Source organism: Orcinus orca, chromosome 2 (genome assembly GCF_937001465.1).
Source record: "Orcinus orca chromosome 2, mOrcOrc1.1, whole genome shotgun sequence".
NCBI lineage: Eukaryota > Metazoa > Chordata > Mammalia > Artiodactyla > Delphinidae > Orcinus > Orcinus orca.
This window is the reverse complement of record NC_064560.1, coordinates 102,860,443-102,882,782: the sequence shown is the minus strand read 5'-3', so window position 1 is coordinate 102,882,782 and position 22,340 is coordinate 102,860,443. Positions and strand designations below refer to the sequence as shown.

Genomic DNA, 22,340 nt, shown 5'->3' with positions numbered 1-22,340 from the left:
ATCACACATCTTTCCACAAAAAAACTTGTCTGATACTACAGCATCTCCCTAGACCTAGGGAGATGTTTATATCTTGTGTTAATTCCCTTCTACAACAATGATTTTTTAAAATATTTCAAATCATCTTTTGTTTTCTCAGAAATTGCAAAGAATAAATTAAATGCTAAAAGTATAAAATAATGGAGTCATCTTGAATAATGGCAATGACATTTTTTTTAGAGTATAACTTGGAACTTAAAACGTTTCTGTCATTTCTTACCTTCTACATACAATTCTAGTTGACAGAATGCTGTTCCACGTCGTATGTGTGCCTTCATTCTTGCATTAGCATTGTCTGCAACAGGTGGTGTCAATAATTCTAGTGCCTTACAAAAAGAAAAAAAAAATAGGGAAAAATATAATTTCCTAATTTAAACTTGAGCAAAAACATGATAAAACTCAACTTTAAAACAAGCCTCAAGCCCTCACCCACCTAAATTTTTGGCTTAACTAGGACAGGAATTTATCAAATACATACATTTATGTTGAACAATTTTAGGACTTGTTCAATTGTTCCTATATGAGATTCATACCCTTGCCCCCAAACTTATGATTTAGTTTATCATTTGAAACCTCTACAGCTTTACCTTTACTAGCAGGGATGATTAAATAGCATTAATTTAATTAATGCTATTAATTATAGTATTATATATACTATATATAATGCTTTTATATTTAAATTTGGTGATTCCGTTTATTCATTCATTCAATAAATATTTGTTTGTGCCCGAAATTATGCTACTAAAAGGAAAACTGGATCACAAAAATATTGTCACATCTTCAATAGCTTAATGAGATCAAAATATGAGGACTAGGGCTTCCCTGGTGGCACAGTGGTTGAGAGTCCGCCTGCCGATGCAGGGGACACGGGTTCGTGCCCCGGTCTGGGAAGATCCCACATGCCGCGAAGCGGCTGGGCCTGTGAGCCATGGCCGCTGGGCCTGCCCGTCCAGAGTCTGTGCTCTGCAGCAGGAGAGGCCACAACAGTGAGAGGCCCACGTACCGCAAAAAAAAAAAAAATATACGAGGACGTGATTGTTTCCTCCATATCCTCAATCTCAAGGAGACACATAAGAGATTTTGCATGTGATTTCCCTTAAAACAAGTTACTTTGATATGGGGGGGAACAGAAAAAACTAGAAGTTTAAGATAATGACATGATATTCATAATGGAAATTAGAATATACTAAGTTACTCTGAAAATGGAAAATAATCATGGAGATATCCTTTTACTGTGCAAGCGGTAGTGACACCAAGTGTTCTTCTATCTCGCATCAAGTCTGCAAAACTTTAATAAGAAAAAAGGTGAGCACAAACTGACAACCATTTACTAATTTCCTTCTGAACTTCAACTGATACATCAGGGCAATTGATAGGGGATCTCTAATCTAATTTGAAGTCTCAAGAAACACTAGTTCCTTGTCCATTAAAAAAAAATTCTTTTGGGGGGGAATTCCCTGGGGGTCCATTGGTTAGGACTCTGTGCTTCCAATGCAGGGGACACAGGTTCGATCCCTAGTTGGGGAACTAAGATCCTGCAAGCCACGTGGCATGGACAAAATAAAAAAAAAGAATTTTTTTTTTCAGTAAAAAGATGTAAAAAGCAAGATTCTTAAAATCCTTGCAACTCACTTATTCAAATTTAACTGACAAAAGATAAGGACATCATTTAAACCAATAAATAGGAGCATAACAATTTTAAAGCACCATATATAAATAAATAGATACACATACCTTAGAAGAATCTTCTATGGCCTTGTGTAAGTTTTTCAGTTTTAGATGGCAAGCAGCCCGATTCAAATACAGTAGTGGAATCTTATTATTTAGTCTTATGGCTAAGTTGTACGCATTAATAGCTGCCAAATAGTTTTCTGTTGCAAACAATTTGCTAATGAGACGAAAACATAAAAGAAAAACAATGTAACACTAAAAGAGAAACACAGAAATAATATCTAATGATATTTGGCACAGGGGATGGATGGCTTCCTTTCTTTCCATTCCTTGTAAAATGGACATTGCGGGTGGCACTAAGCCCACCTATCCTCCATACATCAGCATGTAATCTGAACGGGACTGACCTCACCTCCACCTCCAAGGGTAGCCAATCAACAGCTTAAGCCAACAGGCATATTTCCATCCACCTGCTACAATGATTGACAAAGGGATGGATTTATGACCTAAACTGGTCTATTGAGAATGAAGCCTGTGATTTTATTACCAAAGTTGGAGAACGAAAAATTGGGAAAACTCCCCCTGCTGGACACAAATGAAGAAAGCATGTAAGCCCAAATTGTTGCTGACCATTTTTCATACTGTGGGAGGAGCTAGCACTAGAATAAAGTTGATACTATTGAATTATGAAAAGGATAAAAAGGCAGTTAAGCTGTTGGATCAAGCTTTACCCGAAATGTAACACACCTTTAGCTTTTTAGTTATATAAGCCAATAAATTCCTTTAAACATTAAGTCAGTTTAAATTGGGTTTCTCAGTTACTTGCAAAACAAAAGCATCCTAATAAATACACTCTTTCAGTTCAAACCTTCCAAAATTCTCTTCAAATAAAGAGATGTACATAATTAAAGGATGTATTTAAAACATAAAGCGTCTTGTTTGTTTTTCATGTACAGTTCCTGGTATTTCGAAAAATGCATAAACCAAGGAAAATAGAAAATACTTTGCCAAATATAAAAGTGCCATAAAAACAACACTTTGTACATTGTATTCATTTCCAGTCGATTGTACTCTACACTTTACAATTCTAGAATAATAAACACGATGACTTCAAAAGTAGACCCATAAAAGGAGACAGCAAATCATGAATAAAAGGTAAAATGACACCACTGTGACATTTAACCTAAGCCTGACTCAAGTTTAAAATAACTTCCTCAAACTAGAAAAGCTAATTCTGTGGGAACAGTTTACCTTTCTGAAATGTCTCATTTCAGCTAGGATGTTTCTGACTGCAAGGAACAGAAGCTCAACTCAAACTGGTTTAAACAAGGAAGGAAACAGATCACCTCACATTAAACAAGTTCAGAGGGAAAGGCTCCATGCCCAATATGATCAGCGGAACAAGGATCTTATCAAGGCCTCAGGTTCCTTCCATTTCTCCACCCTACTGGACTCAGCAGCTACTTCATCCTGGAGCTGGTTTTCCTCATGCATAGTTCAAGGTGCCATATTCAGGCACAATATTCATTAGAAGAAAATGGGACAGTATTTTCTGGTATATGCTCCTTGAGAGCAAGAAAACCTTGCCCAGAAATCTCCCAGTTCACTTCCTTTCCCATCTCACTGACCAAAAATATCTACCCTTAAAAAATATTTTGCCTTAAAAAAACCCACCAGTTTCTCCTGTTCTCAATCCTTCTACCCATTCTCTCTCTCTCTCTCTCCACTTTCATTCCTCAATGCTATATACTGCTGTTTGGGAACATTTAAAAAAATTCAACAATATGACCATCTGTCCATGTTAATAAATATAGAGATATACTATTTTTACAGAGATTTTTACAGACCACTCTCTCATTTGTGCAAGGATTTCTAAAACCAGTCTCCTCCTACTGAGAGACACTTAGGTGTTTTGTTTCCCGATACTTAGCTTTTATAAACAATATTATAATACACATTACTGCACATATACATAAAACACACACACACACCAACAGTGTAATGAAAGTAATCCTGATTTGTTGCAGTCAATCAGAATTTATAGCTGAACTTGGGACAGGGTCCCCACCCTAAGTCACATAGGCAAGGTCTACACACCTAAACAAAATAGGGACTCCGCCAACAAGGATAAAAGGAGATGATAAATGTTGGCTAGATAACCTATTGTGTCTACTACAAACCTTCTTTTTAAATTAATTTAATTTTAAAATTTACCACTTTAACCATTTTTAAGTGTACAGCTTAGTGGCATTAAATGCATACACACTTTACACACTTTTGTACAACCATCAGCACCATCCATATCTAGAACTTTTTCATCTTCCCAAAATGAAACTCTACACCTATTGAACAATAACTCCCCATTCCCTCCTACCTTCAACAACCACCATTCTTTTTCTGTCTCTGTGAGTTTGACTACTCTAGGTACCTCATATAAGTGGAGTCATATAAGGACAATATTTGTCCTTTTGTGCCTAGCTTATTTTACTTAGCATAATGTCTTCAAGGTTCATCATGTTGTAGCACGTGACAATATTTTCTTCCTTTCTAAGGTTGAATAATAGTCTCCTGTATGGATATATCACATTTGTTTATTCATTTATCCATCAATAGACCCTTGGGTTGCTTTCACCTTTTGGCTATTGTGAATAATGCTGCTATAAACATGGTATACAAATATCTGTTTGTGTCCCTGCTTTCAATACTTTTGTGTGTATATCTAGACAGAACTGCTGGATCATATGGGAATTCTTTTTATTTTGGTCATGCTGCACAGCATGCAGGATCTTAGTTCCCTAACCAGGGTTCGAACCCGTGCCCCCTGCAATGGAAGCATGGAATCCTAACCACTGGACTGCCAGGGAATTCCCTCATATGGTAAGCCTATTTTTAACTTTTTGAGGAGCCTCCATACTGTTTTCTCTACTGTGCACCACCATTTTACATTCCCACCAACAGTGTTCAAGGGTTCCAATTTTTCTACAACCTCACCAACACTTGTTATTTTCTGTTTTTTTGTTGTTGTTTGTTTGTTTTTTTAATAATAGCCATCCTTCTGTGTGTGAAGTATTATCTCATTGTGCTTTTCATTTGCATTTTCTGAATGATTAGTGATGTTCGACATCTTTCCACGTGCTTATTAGCCATGTGCATATCTTTGAAGAAAGGTCTATTTAAGTCCTTTGCACATTTTTTAATCAGGCTGTTTATTTTTTGCTGTTGAGTTGTAGAAGTTCTTTATATATATTCTGATATTAACCCTTTTCAGATATATGATTTGCAAATATTTTCTCTATTCCATGGGTTGTCTTTTCACTCTTTTGACAGTGTCTTTGATGCACAAAAGGTTTTAATTTTGACGCATTCCAAAATAACCATTTTTTCTTTTGTTGCCTGTGCTTTTGATGTTACATCCAAGAAATATGGCCAAATCTAATGTCATGAAGAATCCTATGTTTTCCCCTAAGAGTTTTATAGTTTTAGCTCTTATGTTTAGGTGTTTGATCCATTTTGAGTTAATTTTTGTATATGGTGTTAGGTAAGGGTTCAAATTCATTCTTTGGAATAAAGGCTGAAAATGAAATGAAAACTGGATATCCAGTTTTCCCAACACCATTTGTTGAAAAACAACATCCTTTCTCCATTAAATATTCTTAGCACCCTTGTTGAAAATCATTTGACCATATGATTTTCATATGTGAAGGTTGTTTCTGGGCTATCTATTCCATTGGTCTATATCTATATAAACCTTATATTAATACATTTATTTGGAGCTCCATTTTTCATCTTTAATATAAGTTTACAGTTTTATAATGTAACAGTTTTAACAGAAAAATTCTCCCAGATTCTAAGGGAAGAACAGCTTACAATGAGCAGTATTAAAAGAACCAGTGTAGCATGTAGGAAACAAACCAGTGTAGCATGTAGGAGGGAAAAGTGGGGAGAGGGATAAACTGGGAGATTGGGATTGACATATACACACTACTATATATAAAACAGATAACTAATAAGGTCCTACTGTATAACACAGGGAACTCTACTCAACACTCTGTAATGATCTATATGGGAAAAGAATCTAAAAAAGAGTGCATATATATATATATGTATAACAGATTCACTTTGCTGTACACCTGAAACTAACACAACATTATAAATCAACTATACGCCAATAAAAATTTAAAAAAATAAGAGCCACTGTAGGAGGCATAATAGCAAGAAATATGAAGTATTAAACATTTTTAATGTTTACATATATATTAAAATATAAATCCAAATGAACATTATATTCTTTAAAGTTCAATACCAGTACAAACATCCAATAAAGCATAATTTGCTTTATGGCTTTCAGAATGGTTCTGAACTCAGAAATAGCTGAATTTCAAAAGGAAAGGGAAAAAAAATTAAACCTGTCTTAAGGGCAGTAGCCTTTGAACACCAAATTTAAACAGAGAAGCTAATAACCAGTAAGTCTCGCCTGATGGCTCCAAATAAAGCAATGCCAATGAAAAGAATTATGCAAAAGTACTCATTCAAAACATATTGAGTCCTTATGGTACTGACTGTACAGAAAGAACAAAAGAGACATGGACAATTGCAAACACTCCTGTCATTTTTATGACGATTGATTGGCTTGACTTTGTAAAGAAAGAAACATTCTGATTGGCAATGGCCAAAAGGGCCAAACATTTTGAGCAACAGTTCAGCACAGGAGAAGCTACAAGAAGCAGGAGTGATAAGAAAGAAGCAATGTGGAGGGAAGTAAAGAAAGGGGCAGAAAAGAGTTAAGGGAAGTCAAAAGCAGTGGGGCTTACATTGATACTAGGTATAAAATAGATAACAAATGAGAACATACTGTATAGCACAGGGAACTCTACTTAATGCACTGTGGTGACCTAAATGGGAAGGAAATCCAAAAAAGAGGGGATATATGTATATGTATGGCTGATTCACTTTGCTGTACAGTAGAAACTAACACAACATTGTAAAGCAACTATACTTCAATAAAAATTAATTTAAAAAAAAAGAAATGACTAAAGGAAGCAAGATGTAGAATTTGTACGTTGGTAGTACTGTTCTTTTTATACTGAGATGTTACAGATTATATGTCACACCGTCATTTTATATATAGTAAGAAAAAATCTGCCAGTTAAACTATAACAATGTTTGCTTATTTTAAAAAAAAAAAAGCAGTGGGGCTTAGAAACAGCAATGGAGGCAGAGAGTAACACATATTCCAATACAAGACACAACAGCTCTGTTTTGTGGGTAATAAGGACTCTAACAGCCACCTACCCCTCAAAAGACTTTTAAGGTCCTGGTTTCTTTCAGCATCTTATGTGGGTAGAAAACATTTTTGGTATCTCAAGAGCTTCTAAAACTGAGTATTAGTGCACCTTAGTGAAGGAACATCAACCAGTACAATTTAGCACTCAGGATGGAAGGAGGAAAAGGATACTGCATACAAAATAAAATGACAAGTTAGGCCATAATAGGGACTGTACTGCAACAGAATATTATGGGCTGTAAAATACATACAATCAACAAACAAAATTATAATTATGTCAAAGAAGTCATCTTAGAATATGGCTTCTAAACTTCTTTAAGTCAGGCAAAAGGTAGCAGCATAAGAAAACTGTCTTATCTCCATAAACAAATAAAGTTGTAAAAAATGCAGCAGAGCAAGGCAGATTTGGCAGATCTGTTCTGAAAGTAGGCAAGTACAAGAGGATACTGGGAGACAATTCTCCATGGATCTTTCACCCTGCGTGTCATATGTCAGATGCACTGACAGCTTCTGTTTGGGACTATCTTTTCAAAGATGTTTGTATAGTGCACAGCCTTGGAAGATAGAGATAGTGTCTCTGGGGCAAAGAATAGATTTGTTCACTGCTCAGTATAATAAAGATATCATCACCTTGTGAGGCAAAAATTGGACAGGTTTGCTAATAATCCTCTATAAAAAACTGTGTTCCTTAAGCTTGGTCTTCTCAGCTATGGTACCAAACCTACTGTGTGTACAGCATCCACCTGGGTCCCCCTCTGCATTGGCCCCATGGGACTTTAGGGGCAGAGGGAACCAACATGAAGGTCATGCTGTTTGATGTGACTTGAATAGTAAAGTCCTTTCTCTTTGACTCATGAGTCTCCTTACTTCTGTCAGCACCTATGAAACTGTGGTAGGCTAACTCTTCACAGTCCTTGCCAGGGCATGGATCCAAACCAAAGTGCTAGAAAGAAATTCAATCTGGCAAGTAGAACTGTATGCTGTGTTGGGAGAAGATGGTAACAGGTGGTTAACAATCAGTAACAAAAAGTCCAACGTGAAGTAAAAGGACATCCAGACAGGCAGATAGAATCCAGCTACAGAAAATTCACAAACAGCAAGCAAACAGAAATTCAGACTGGCACAAGTTGGTACTAGGTTAGTCGGTCATCAAACAGCAGGCTCCCACACACAAATCTGGGGTTCAGAAGAGAATTAACTTGGGTGGAAAGAGAATAAGTAAAAGCAAAGCAGAGCCTCAGTCTTAAAAGGACTGGAGTATTGGGCAGGCTATAAAATCTGACACTTAGGCCAAGAAAAAAAAAAAGAAAATTCAGACACTAGAACTAATGTAGGTAATTTTACGTAACAACAGTAATATGATGCTGGGTGCTAGATTGTAGAATTATATATCCTTAATTTCCTCCTATCTAACATTACAATTTGCTGTAGAGAGTGAGGTATGCAGATGGCATTCAAGTGGTCCTAATGTGGGGGAAGAAGGAACTTTCAGACTGGGGTTAAGAGAGTATCCAAAAAAACGCATGCTAAAACTCAAGCACAAAGTAACATCAGTGGGACAGAACAACGATTCATCTAACCTTATATGATTATAAGTGACTGGAAGGGTAGCTATTATTTACAGATTCTGAGTCATGTAAGGCTGTTAAATAACAACACACCATGCGAATATATAAATTAGAGCACAGAAACTCTGTTTTATGTGAGATGTTCTCAGTAAAAAGCTATCTGGTACAATGTTAACTGCCAACGGTAAAATGTTCTCATGAGCAAATAAAATTACCTAAGCTTATAAATTTTCCTGAAAGGTAGATTTGGCATTTAAAACTAAGACTTGGCAATAGAATGCTAGGTTAAAAAAACGAAAACATTCTATGGCTTTTTCTAAGAGTCTCTTTTGAGTAGATACAATCCCATAAACAGTTTTCTCAAACTATTGCTCTTTTGGAAGTCTTGTCCACTTCTACCCACGGGTTTAAAAACAATAAAGGACAGTTGGATTGTTTTTGCCTGTGTAAATATAGAAGGCTAGCATGAAACAAAGCCTCTGGAGATGAAAGTATTTTATCTTTTGGCTTAAATTCAACACTGCTTCTGAATGGGTTCTATTATGTCTGTTTCTGTCTTTTGTACTGCATTACATTTCCAGAGAGGATACATTTCTCTCTAATAATTAGTACCTTTCCTTTTATCTGTTTGTACTTGGCACTATGATTAACTGTACTTTGTTTCCCTGGGTGTCACTAGTTACTAAGTTTTCTTCCATCTCTCCTCATTTTTAACTCTTTTCTTCTCCTATTTTGCTTCTCTTTCTTATTCTACCTAATTGGAGGCAGTGAGGCAAAAAGGTACAAAAAACAACAGACTGAAGTGATTACAATCTACCAGTCACACCTGACTGCAACCAAGTACACTTTTGCACGAGGTTGCTGGCAATTCATTGCTTTCGCCAGCAGTCACACACACACACACACACACACACACACACACACACACGAGTCTTTTGCTGTACTTGTCAAATGCCAACCTCAGCTCAATGATCTTATCTGCTCTTTCCACACTTAAATCGAAATCACAGCATTACTATATCAAAAATAAGACCAGATCAAACACTGTCTAAGATGTTTAGCCAGTCCCAGCACCAAAAACATCTTATGCCAAAGGACTTTCTAACCATCTCCATCAACCTGCTATCTTTGGGCTGATCTAAAAGCATGCTTCTTCTTTGTCCTCACATGAAAGTTCGTATTTGCTGGTCTTTGCTACTCTCATCCCCCTCTATTCCTTTGCACTTTCTTATTCCTGTTCTGCCATAACTGACTCCAACTCCCACCCCAATCCTTCCGGGGTTCGTGCCCCGGTCCAGGAAGATCCCACATGCTGTGGAGGGCTGGGCCCGTGAGCCATGGCCACTGAGCCTGCACGTCCGGAGCCTGTGCTCCGCAACGGGAGAGGCCACAGCAATGAGAGGCCCGCGTACCGCAAAAAAAAAAACAAAACAAAACTACAATGAGATATCATCTCACACCAGTCAGAATGGCCACCATCAAAAAATCTAGAAACAATAAATGCTGGAGAGGGTGTGGAGAAAAGGGAACCCTCTTGCACTGTTGATGGGAATGTAAATTGATACAGCCATTATGGAGAACAGTATGGAGGTTCCTTAAAAAACTAAAAATAGAACTACCATATGACCCAGCACTCCCACTACTGGGCATATACCCTGAGAAAACCATAATTCAAAAAGAGTCAAGTACCAAAATGTTCATTGCAGCTCTATTTACAATAGCCAGGACATGGAAGCAACCTAAGTGTCCATTCAACAGATGAATGGATAAAGAAGATGTGGCACATATATACAATGGAATATTACTCAGCCATACAAAGAAACGAAATTGAGTTATTTGTAGTGAGGTGGATAGAGCTAGAGTCTGTCATACAGAGTGAAGTAAGTGAGAAAGAGAAAGACAAATACCGTATGCTAACACATATATATGGAATCTAAGAAAAAAAAAAAAGGTCACGAAGAACCTAGTAGCAAGACAGGAATAAAGACACAGACCTACTAGAGAATGGACTTGATGATATGGGGAGGAGGAAGGGTAAGCTGTGACAAAGTGAGAGAGTGGCATGGACATATATACACTTCCAAACATAAAGTAGATACCTAGTGGGAAGCAGCCGCATAGCACGGGGAGGTTAGCTCGGAGCTTTGTTACCACCTAGAGGGGTGGGATAGGAGGGTGGGAGGGAGGGGGATGCCAGAGGGAAGAGATATGGGAACATATGTATATGTATAACTGATTCACTTTGTTATAAACCAGACACTAACACACCATTGTAAAGCACTTATAATAAAGATGTTAAAAAAAAAACAAAAAACAAAAAAACCAAGAGGGACTTTGAATTGATGTGCAGTGTAAATTTTTTTCAAAAGATGTATCTTTATCATAAAGTGTAAAAATGAATGCAACTTTTAACAAGAGGAAAAACAAAAACAAAATCGGGATAAGCCATCTACCTTTGGCCTTGACCCAATTTTCTCCTCGAGGAGAAACTCGAGGACAGGTCAGCCACCTCCTCTGTCTCATCTGCACATCTATTCAAACCTTTTCTATTCTTAAAGAAGAACAAAACAAAACAAAAACTCTGAAAGTTTCTATTCCATTGGCTTCTGGGAGTATTTTTGTGTACTCCTTTATTTTACCAGGTCTTCAAATGTTGGTAGGTCACAGGGTTTTATCCTTAGGCCACTACTCCTCTGGTCTACGTGCTCTTTTCAGATATCTCACCTACTCTTGTAAATCAACTGCTACGTAAATGCTGATAACCTCCAAATCCATAATACACTGTTGGCCTCTCCCCTGAGTTTCAAACTTGCTGGACACTGTCAGCCAGACTGACCAAGAGGCAGCTCAAACTCAACATATTCAAAACTGAACTTACCTACATTCCCTCCTAAATGGCCCTCTTCTAGAGTTCTCTAATTCAGTTGGTAGCATCATATAATCAATCATTGAAACTAGAAACCCAAAGTCGCCCACAACTACTCTTCTCTCACCCCCCAACAATCACTCAAGAAGTCCTCCCTATTTTACCTCCTGAATATTTCTCACACTGCTCTCCTCTTCACCCTATAACAATGTCATAATGGTTCAAGACCTCTGCCATAGTTTCTGCAACACATTTTTCCCCACCTTACAGAATAAAATGTAAGAATAACACAAGGCCACTGCCTATTTTTCTAGGTTCATTTGGCATTATTCCTAGCACCAAATTTATGTTTTAGCAAGCAATAAACTACCCAGTTCCTGACATATATATCACAGTATTCTTGTCTCTGAGCTTTCGCTCATACTGTCTCCTCTGCTATTGCCTTTCTGTCCTTCCTCCTGAAACTCCTACTTATCATTAAGAGGAGCTCAGGTGCTATATTCTTTAGGAAGCTCTTCCTGAAACTACCTTTCTTCCTTTAAGGTTAGGTGCCCCTCTTCTGTACTCTCATTTTACCTTGTTCTTTCTATGTATTGTACTTCCCACACAGTGTTATAAGTACTTGTATATGTCCCTCTTCTCTACTGATCTCTGTAGCTCAGAGCCTAGCCTACAGTCTGACAAACCGCAAGTAATCAACAGATATTTATTTAATGGTTTAATAGATGGAGAAGAAGGAGAGGGGATTTTTGTTGGGAGTAAGAGGAACAAACTTGTCAGCCCCAGGCTTCTGAACTTCAGAAAAATTGTTAACTCCAGCTCAACTCCACAAATTAATCTCTGGTGTTGTTATCAGATACGAGAAAAGACCAAGGATGAACAGAGAGAAGATGAGAAAAGAAAAACACAGATTTTGTGGTTAGACAGCTAAATCTCCCCACCAAAGATGTCCACATCCTAATCCCCAAAACCTGTGAATATATTAACTAAAATGGCTAGTTAGAAAGAAGCTTGTAGATGTGATTAAGTTAAGGATCTTGCAGTAGGAGATTATCCTGGATTATACAAGTGGGACTAATGTAATCACAACGGCACTTATAAAAGAAAGAGGGAGGCAGGAGAGCCAGAGTCAGACAAGGAGAGATGACTATGGAAGCAAAGTTCAGAGTGACGCAACTGCTGGTTGGGGGCCATAAGCCAAGGAATGTGGGCAGTCTCAAAGCTGGAAAACCCAAGAAAATAGATTCTCCCTTACAGCCTCCAGAAGCATTGCAACTGATATCTTAATTTTAGCCCAGAAAAATCCATTTTAGACTTCTGACCTCCAGAAGTATAAGATAATAAATTTGTATTGTTTTAAGCCACTAAGTTTGTGGTAGTTTGCTATGGCAGCAATAGGAAAATAATACAAAAGTGTATAAAATGAGATAAATAATATCTACAAAATTGCCTCAAAATATGAACTCGAATTACCACAGAATATAGCAGAATTCATTGTTGTTAACTGTCTAAAAGTTTACACATAGAGCCACATATAAATAAATAAAAGGACTGTCTGTATATAAATTGGTAATTTATAGGATAATTTGATAATCTTTTAAAGATGGATATGACTAACCAAAGTAGCTCTAGTTTTAAAGAACCATGATTTTTTTTCTAATAAATTTATTTATTATTTATTTTTGGCTGTGTTGGGTCTTTGTTTCTGCACACAGGCCCCTCCCTAGTTGTGGGGAGCGGGGGCCACTCTTCGTTGCGTTGTGCAGACTCCTCATTGCTGTGGCTTCTCTTGTTGCGGAGCACGGGCTCCAGGCACTGGGGTCTCAGCAGTTGTGGCACACGGGCTTCAGCAGCCGTGGCTCATGGGCCCTAGAGCACAGGCTCAGCAGCCGTGGCGCACGAGCTTAGTTGCTCCGCGGCATGTGGGATCCCCCTGGACCAGGACTCGAACCCATGTCCCCTGCACTGGCAGGCGGACTCCCAACCACTGTGCCATCAGGGAAGTCCCCAAAGAACCATGATTTTAAGGGAAGTAGTATGAAGGACTTATGTTAAATGTTAAGTGATTTAAAAAGGGATTTTGATAAGCAATCCAAAAGACGTGATATTTTTCATTTCCATGACATATAAATACAAAAGCAATAAAAATGAGAGTCTTATTTGTTATAAGATCTGACTTTTTAAATATGGAAGCACTACCTACAGAATTGGCATATTTGCATTATTTCTCCCCCAAACTCACACACACACATGTCAAGATAACTAGAAAATATGTATTAATATCTACACAAATTTATTATCAATCTCATGGGCAGAGTTCAAACAACTTACTTTCCTTTGTCCTTCAACCATTCTGGGTTCTTTTCCTCTTCTTTTAAATCACAAAGTTCAGGAATGTCAGTATTCATTGCTCTTCGTGCCTCTGCTTGTTTATGTAGCCACTGAAATGAGAATGAAGTTTAATGAAGGACACAAAAGTCTTGTTTTATTAAAAGTTACTTTTAGATTTTCCATCTTCCTATACAAGATGGAAATACTATTTGTTATGGACTGAATGTTTGTGTCCTCCAAAATTCGTATGTTGAAGCCCTAATCACCAATGTGATGGTATTTGGAGATGGGGCCTTTGGGCGATAATTACGCTTGGATGAGGTTATGAGGATGAGATTCCCATCGTAAGATTAGTGTCCTTATAAGAAGAGGAAGAGACCAGAGGGCATGCTGGCACCCCACCCCACCCCAGCGTCCTGACCTTGGACTTCCCAGCCTCCAGAACTGTGAGAAGTAATTGCCTGTTCTTTAAGCCACCCAGTCTATGGGTCCACTTTGTTATAGCAGTCTGAGCAGACTGATAAAATAATTGGTGGTGGTGATTTTACACTTCTAGTTTTTATACATCTTTAAGCTTTTTTTTAAACTTCACTAGCTGATTAAGATCAAATGTATAAAAATTTCTAGTCCAAATTTCATCCAAATTTCTGGGAGTTCACGTGAATATTGTTTTATTTTTCTTGTTTATAATGTATATATATATATTTTACATTATAAAAATATATAAATGATTTTTAAAATTATAATTTTATAGTTACAGAGATACTTTTATAAATAATAAAATATAGAAATATGCTGTTAATAATAAGAAAAAAATTAATATTTATTAAGTGTCATTATATCTTAAGGAGAGTCAATTATTTCCACAACTTTTCAATTGAGGTATCAGTTCACACCTTACAGTAAAAAAAAAAAAAAAAGCAGTTCTTAGTGCTTACACAACTAAATATACAATATTCAAAATCCCAGAGCTCAGGAATTTATAAATGAATGAAAGATATTAATGCCAAATGTCACATTAGAAATACTTGATATTAATAATTAATTGTAATAAAATAATAAATTTACAAATCTTTTCTTACCGTGACATACACTGACCCAAAGTTTACAAATCTATTATGGAAAATGATGTATTTGATAAAATAAATGCACATGCAACATTTTATCTCCTGGGATAAGCAAAAACACTGGATATTAAACCAGTGTTTTCTCATCAGCATTCTGGAGCCAAAAAAGAAATAAAAATCCTGTAAAATATATTTTTCTCAAAAGGAAATATTAAATTTTTTCATGAAGTAATATCTTTAGCCTAATGAATAGTTTAAAAATTCAGACCCAGTAACAGTTTCAATATATGGAATAAAAAATATTTTCATTGTGGTCACTGTAACTAACAGCAAGTATACCAACCTCCTCTTCTGCTGCTACCTGTGATTCCCGGAGAGCAGTTGGGAATACTCGAGGGGTAAAGTTGATTTTAATATTGCCGACAGAGCGAGGAGCAGGAATACTGTCTTCCTTTAACTTCTCAAAAAATATAATTTCTGAATTTCTCCCTTCAAAAACAATATTAGCAACTAAGTTATTTATCTCTCATTTCCTAGTTAACAAACTGACTTTTAAGGTAATTACACATTAAAGCTACTTCTAAAATCCTATACAAATAATCCAAACATATTTTCTACAATAAGGCATGTAAAATCCCTCATTGAAATTATGGCAGCTAATTATCTGTTCTTTCAATGACCTCAGCTACTTTTCTGGGGTTCTCTTTGTTAAACCACAGTGTCTAACTTACATTCACTATAGAGGAAGCCACTCTAGGCAACTTAATCTACATCAACTCTAGAGGAGGGCACCTAGGCAAAGCCATCATTTTCCTTAAGCTCTGATATCAGTATCTTCTATAAGCTCCCTGGTGATGATATAAAAGTTTTTCAGCTATTAAAGACAGCTAATGGGAACAGGCAAAGAGTTGTAATGAAAGGCCATACATTTGTATAAAGGTAGTTAGATGTAATAATTATTAAGTCAATATAAGAGAAGAAATTAATCTATATGTTAGAATATAAACTATATGAATAAAGGGAAGGAAAGGTACTAAAAAGGAAAAGTACTAAAAACATGATATACAGATTTAAAAGGCAAATATCAAAATTGTTTAAAAAAAGATTTTCCAGAAACATGACAGAGAGTTAATATCCTTGATATAAAATGAATACATAAAATTAAGATATAAAACTTCCAATTTAGGGAACTGGAAGTGATGCAGTGGTTAAAAATCTGCCTGCCAATGCAGGAGACACGAGTTCAAGCCCTGGTCTGGGAAGATCCCACATGCTGCAGAGCAACTAAGCCCATGTGCCACAACTACTGAAGCCGATGCGCCTAGAGCCTGTGAGCCACAATGAAGAGTAAGCCCCACTTGCCGCAACTAGAGAAAGCCTGCACACAGCAACAAAGACCCAACTCAGTCAAAAATAAATAAATTTATATTTTTTAAAGTGTCTGAAAAAAAGAGAAAATTTTTAAAAAATAAAACTTCCATTTTAAAGAAAAATTGAAAATGGCATGAATTAACATTTCAAAGGGAGGGAGGAGGGGAGCAAGAAAGAAAGAATAAGGACTCAAACAAAGAAAGTAACTTCAACAAAGTTCAGCCTCCCTTAAGAGTGGTGTAGTTATGTGCCAAACCTGAGACAACAGAATATGAATATAAGTGCTGTATAAAACTTATGGATCATTATCTTACATGTAAATCTACTTGCAATGGACTTCCTCTTTCCCCTTCCCACTGGCTAAAAAACAATGCCAACTGCAGCATCCACCTTGGACACAGAAATGGAAGCCAAATGATGTGATGATATATGTGGCCCCACCAGCTTAGATGGCCCCGTGGAACAAAGCCATCTATCAGGCCTAGATTGATTGCTGTTACATAGTAAGTCTTAGATTACAGAGAATTCAATTTCTATCTTATTTGATCTGTAACTTTGGACCTCTTTATTTCAGCAGTTGGCTTGAACCTACCTAACACAATGTCCTAAGAATTTTATAGCCTGGTAAACTGTTGTTCACTTGTGAAGCCAAGAGACATTCCTAGATATGTAAGAACTAAGTAAATATACCATCTAGCCATGTTTTCTGAATTACTCAAAGAAATGTTCCAGAACATGGACAAATAAAATTAAGAACTCAGGAGTGGGAAACCTGAGGGTAAAAATGAAAAAGGATGGGTTTTCTAAAACACATGAAAAAATGTTGTAAGATTTTTTAATGTTACTACAACAGAAGGAAAACAGAATAAAAAGTAAAAATGAAGTATATAAGTTCACATTTTATACTAATGATTACTAGGATACACAACATGGAGGGAATAAGCACTATTCTTCCATAATGAGAAATTTAAAAATTACTTTGCTATTAATTTTGTTAAACAAAAGTAAATGAATAAACATTTGAAAATGCTTATGGAAATCATTATGGTGACCATGAGTTACATTAAAAATAGGATATCTAGCTTTCAAACTCTTACAGTAAAATAAGACAAACAGAAAAACATAAAAAGAAATTAGCTTTCTGTTTTCAGCAGCATAGGTTAAAGTTTTTACAAACTTTAACAAGCAATTTTACAAGCAGACAAAATGCTATGAACACATAAAATGCTTGATAAAAATATAACAAATAAAAGTTTCAAGTACATAGTTCAGTTCAAAACCTATGCAAAAGAAAAGCCTTATCAGCAATTTATAGCCAGGGTAATCTCAAAAGCTGACAAAAAGCTATTTGGAAAGATTTCAGATATAGATATAGATATCTATATAGGTATACCTATGAAGGTATATATCTATATATCTATCTAGATATCCATATCTGTATCTGAAATTTTATATATATGAATATATTATATATTATACATATATATATTAGAGACTAAATATAAAGGATAAAGATTGGAAATTTAATGCTGATATAGGTACAGAGGTGAAAGCTGAGAATGCAATTACAGCCTGAGAAGAGCTACACTCTCAGTGAAATGGACACATAAAATCTCTGTCCACAACTCCAAGAAAGTGAAGCATGTCTACTCCTGGGGCTCTGGATAAGAGAAGAAAAAACGTCTCTCGTGAGAAACCTAAACTTCAGGTATCCCTTCCGAGTAATTCTACTTCTGCAAACCAGTACACATGAAATTTCCTCATATGCACACATAAAAATAATCCGTGCTGAAGATGAGCACACAAACAAAAACTACAAATCACATGCGGATACAATGTATGTTTCTTCCTTACAGTATGGAGAACAGTCAGCAGACACAACAAACAGGAGGACTGGCCTATTAAGAATCTGAAATACCAGAACAATCTGAAAGAGACTATAATAATTTAAAACATGCTTACTTAAAGAGCTAAGATAGGCTAAAATACATAATGAAAAACTAAGGTAATGAAAAAAGAACAAACAGGTATGAAAGAAGCAAACAGAACTTGCAAAATGAAAAATATTATCCCTGAAATTGAAAACTTCTAGGACAAGTTTAACAGCACATTAGGCATATTTGAAGAAAATTTGCAAACTAGAAGACAGATCTGAGGATATTATGCAGAACGCAGCCAAGGAAGATAAAGGCAATTTGAAAACAATTTGCTATTTGAAAACAATAGCTTATAACTTCCCAGAACTGAGGTAAGACATACGTTCTTTGAGTGAAATTATACTCCAACTTCTGATATTATGAGATGAATAAATATAAAACTGCACTTAGAGTAATAAAATCAACATATACCAAAGTGAAGAATTTTAAAGCAACCAGAGACAAAGGATGGATTTACCTTATAAAGGATCAATATTAAATCAAGAGCAGACTTCCCAGCAGCAATATTAAAAGTCAGAAGACAATAGACATACCTTCAAGTTACTGATGGAAAATAACTGTCAATCTTGAATTCTACAACCATCTAAAACATCACTGAATAACAATAACAAAATAAAAATAACTGAACTTAACATTCAGATCTTTATTAAAGAAATACTAGACAGGTATAAAGACGCAGACGTAGAGAATGGACTTGAGGACACGGAGAGGGGGAAGGGTAAGCTGGGACGAAGTGAGAGAGTGGCATGGACTTATACTATCAAATGTAAAATAGACAGCTAGTGGGAAGCAGCCGCATAGCACAGGGAGATCAGCTCAGCTCAGTGACCACCTAGAGGGGTGGGATAGGGAGGGTGGGAGGGAGGTGCAAGAGGGAGGAGATATGGGGATATATGCATATGTATAACTGATTCACTTTGTTATAAAGCAGAAACTAACACACCACTGCAAAGCAATTATACTCCAGTAAAGATGTTAAAAAAAATTTAAAAACTACTAAAGGATTTACTTAAAGGAAAGGTAATTGGATCCAGAAAGAACTTAGATGCAAGAAGCAAAGATAATTAAAAAGCAGTAAATATGGGTCAACAGAAATAGTAATGAGTATATGTGGTAAAGCCACACTAACGACTAAATATAGAGGTTTAAAAATAAGGTGAGATCAGTTGAGTCCCTCCCGCCAAAAAAGTGGAATGAAATCTTTAGACAGTAACATAGAGGATGGGTACGACTGAAGTTCATGTATTAAATTTCCTTCTAATATTTACAAGTAATGGTAGAGATTAAATTTTGTTTAGTATGCACATTAAAAATAGAATTGTAATTATATCTATGTATCAAAACAGTTATAAAAAATTTAATATTGATCATTCAGAGAACAAAAATAGAATGTATACTTTTCAAATTAGTACAAAGGAAAGGACATCATTAAGAAAAATTATTTAATCCAAGGCAGAAAAATAGAAAAAAGAACAAAAAAGGAAGTCTGGTAAATATAAATCACAAAGTAAGAGGGCAGAAGGAAATTCTAAGATGTTTGGATGTATTTTATTTTATTTTTTAATTAGTTAATTTATTTATTTTTGGCTGCATTGGGTCTTCATTGCTGTGTGCAGGCTTTCTCTAGTTGCGGAAAGCGGGGGCTGCTCTTCATTGCAGTGCACAGGCTTCTCACTGCAGTGGCTTCTCTTGTTGAGGAGCATGGGCTCTAGGTGCATGGGCTTCAGTAATTGTGGCACGCAGGCTCAGTAGTTGTGGAGTGTGAGCTTAGTTGCTCCATGGCATGTGGCTTCTTCCCAGACCAGGACTCAAACCTGGGTTCCCTGAATTGGCAGGTGGATTCTTAACCACTGTGCCACCAGGAAGGTCCCAGGATATATTTTATTTATAATAATAAACCTAAGTAGCCCATATCAAAAGAAAGACTCACAATAAACAAAAATACACACTAGCAAACTACAAATGATTTATAAACACATTTGTATATAACACAATGACCCACATAATATAAAATATGAGAACAACTGTCATTCCTCTTTTATACATTTGGAAATTTTTTTTTAAATCTCCTTAATAATTCAAGGACAAAAAAAATCATGATGGGTTACAAATATTTGCAACTAAATGGCAATGAAAACACAAGATTTCAAGACTTGGTGAATGTATTAATGCAGCATTTAAGAGAAAAAATTATAACTTCATATGCATGTGTTAAAAGATTCAAAAATTAATGCAGACAAATTGTATAAAGAACAGAGAAAACCCAAAGAAACTAGAAGAAGCCAAATAAAAATAAACACAGGAATTAATGGAATAGAAAACAAAGAAACAATAAAAGATCAACAAAACCAAAAATTGCTTTTCTGAACAGACAAACAAAATTTGCAAAATGCTGCAATAGTTGATCAAGGAAAAATAAAATAGTATTAGGAACAACAACAACAAATATATATATACATATATATATATACATTTCTTTCTCAGATTCCTTTCCATTATAGATTACTACAAGACATTGAATATAGTTCCCTGTGCTATACAGCAGGTCCTTGTTTATCTATTTTACATACAGTAGTGTGTATATGTGAATCCCAAACTCCTGATTTATCTCTCCCACCACCCCTCACTAAAAAAAAATGTTTTTTAAAATTATTTCTTATATGTGGAACCTAAAACAAAAAAACAGACTCATAGATACAGAGAACAGATTGGTGGTTGTCAGAGGTGGGGGGTGGGACGTGGACAAAATGGGTGATGATGGTCAAAAGTTATGGACTTCTACTCATACAATACATAAGCCCTGTGAATGAAATGTACAGCCTGGTGACTGTCGCTAATAATGCTGTATAGCGTATTTGAAAGTTGTTAAGAGAGTAAATCTTAAAAGTTCTCATCTTAAGAAAAAAAATTGTAACTATGTATGGTGCTGGACATATTTGCTAGATTTACTGTGATGATCACTTCATAATATACACACATATCAAATCATTATATTGTACACATGAAACACAATGTCAATTAAATCTCAATAAAAAAAGAATTTTTAATAAATTATTACTTTTCCTCTGTTTCTCTCTTCCCTCTTCCTAATACTCCTATTATGTGAATGTTGTACAACCTGAATGGATACTCTAGTTGTTTTATCTTTTCTATTTTAAAATCTCTTTGTTGGGGCTTCTCTGGTGGCGCAGTGGTTAAGAATCCGCCTGCCAATGCAAGGCACACGGGTTCGATCCCTGGTCCAGGAAGATCCCACATGCCACGAAGCAACTAAGCCCGTGCGCCACAACTACTGAGCCTGTGCTCTAGAGCCTGTGAGCCACAACTACTGAGACCACGTGCTGCAACTAGTGAAGCCCATGTGCCTAGAGCCCATGCTCCGCAACAAGAAAAGCCACCGCAAAGAGAAGCCTGTGCACCGCAACGAAGAGTAGCCCCTGCTCGCCACAACTAGAGAAAGCTGGCGGGCAGCAACAAAGACCCAACACAGCCAAAAATAAATAAATAATATAAAATAAAATAATAAAATCTCTTTGTCATCTTATTCTATTTTCTGGAAAAAAATTAACAATATTCCAACTATTTGATTTAATTTTTAATTTTTTAAATTACATTTTAATTTCCAAACTGTTGTTAGGAAAAATTCTTTATTACAGCCGCTTGTTGTTCAAGGATTAAAATATGTTCTCATCTCTCTGAGGACATTAATTATAGTTCTTTATTTTCTTTTAATTTTTGAATTTTATTTTTTTATACAGCAGGTTCATATTAGTCATCAATTTTATACACATCAGTGTACACATGTCAATTCTAATCGCCCAGTTCATCACTCCACCATCGCCATGCCCCCATAGCTTTCCCCCCTTGGTGTCCATAAGCTTGGTCTCTACATCTGTGTCTCAACTTCTGCCCTGCAAACTGGTTCATCTGAACCATTTTTCTAGGTTCAACATACATGCATTAATATACAATATTTTTCTCTTTCTGACTTACTTCACTCTGTATGACAGTCTCTAGATCCATCCATGTCTCAACAAATGACCCAATTTCATTCCTTTTTATGGCTGTAATATTACATTGTATATACGGACCACAACTTCTTTATCCATTCATCTGTCGATGGGCATTTAGGTTGCTTCCATGACCTGGCTATTGTAAACAGTGCTGCAATGAACATTGGGGTGCATGTGTCTTTTTGAATTATGG

At 36.0% G+C, this 22,340-nt stretch overlaps 1 protein-coding gene across 3 annotated transcripts in view; it reads right to left on the bottom strand.

Moving 5' to 3' along the window:
- DNAAF4 (dynein axonemal assembly factor 4) overlaps nt 1-22,340 on the bottom strand; it is a 76,944-nt gene that overhangs the window by 3,592 nt on the left and 51,012 nt on the right. For 2 of the 3 annotated variants that reach the window (XM_049706003.1, XM_004274651.4), the window contains exons 5-8: nt 15,170-15,315; nt 13,760-13,869; nt 1,774-1,927; nt 260-365 (exon numbers count right to left, since the gene is read on the bottom strand). In XM_049706003.1, the coding sequence (XP_049561960.1) occupies nt 260-365; nt 1,774-1,927; nt 13,760-13,869; nt 15,170-15,315 (516 nt within the window). The remainder of the gene's footprint in view (nt 1-259; nt 366-1,773; nt 1,928-13,759; nt 13,870-15,169; nt 15,316-22,340) is intronic. The other variant, XM_004274652.4, reaches the window with a different exon arrangement.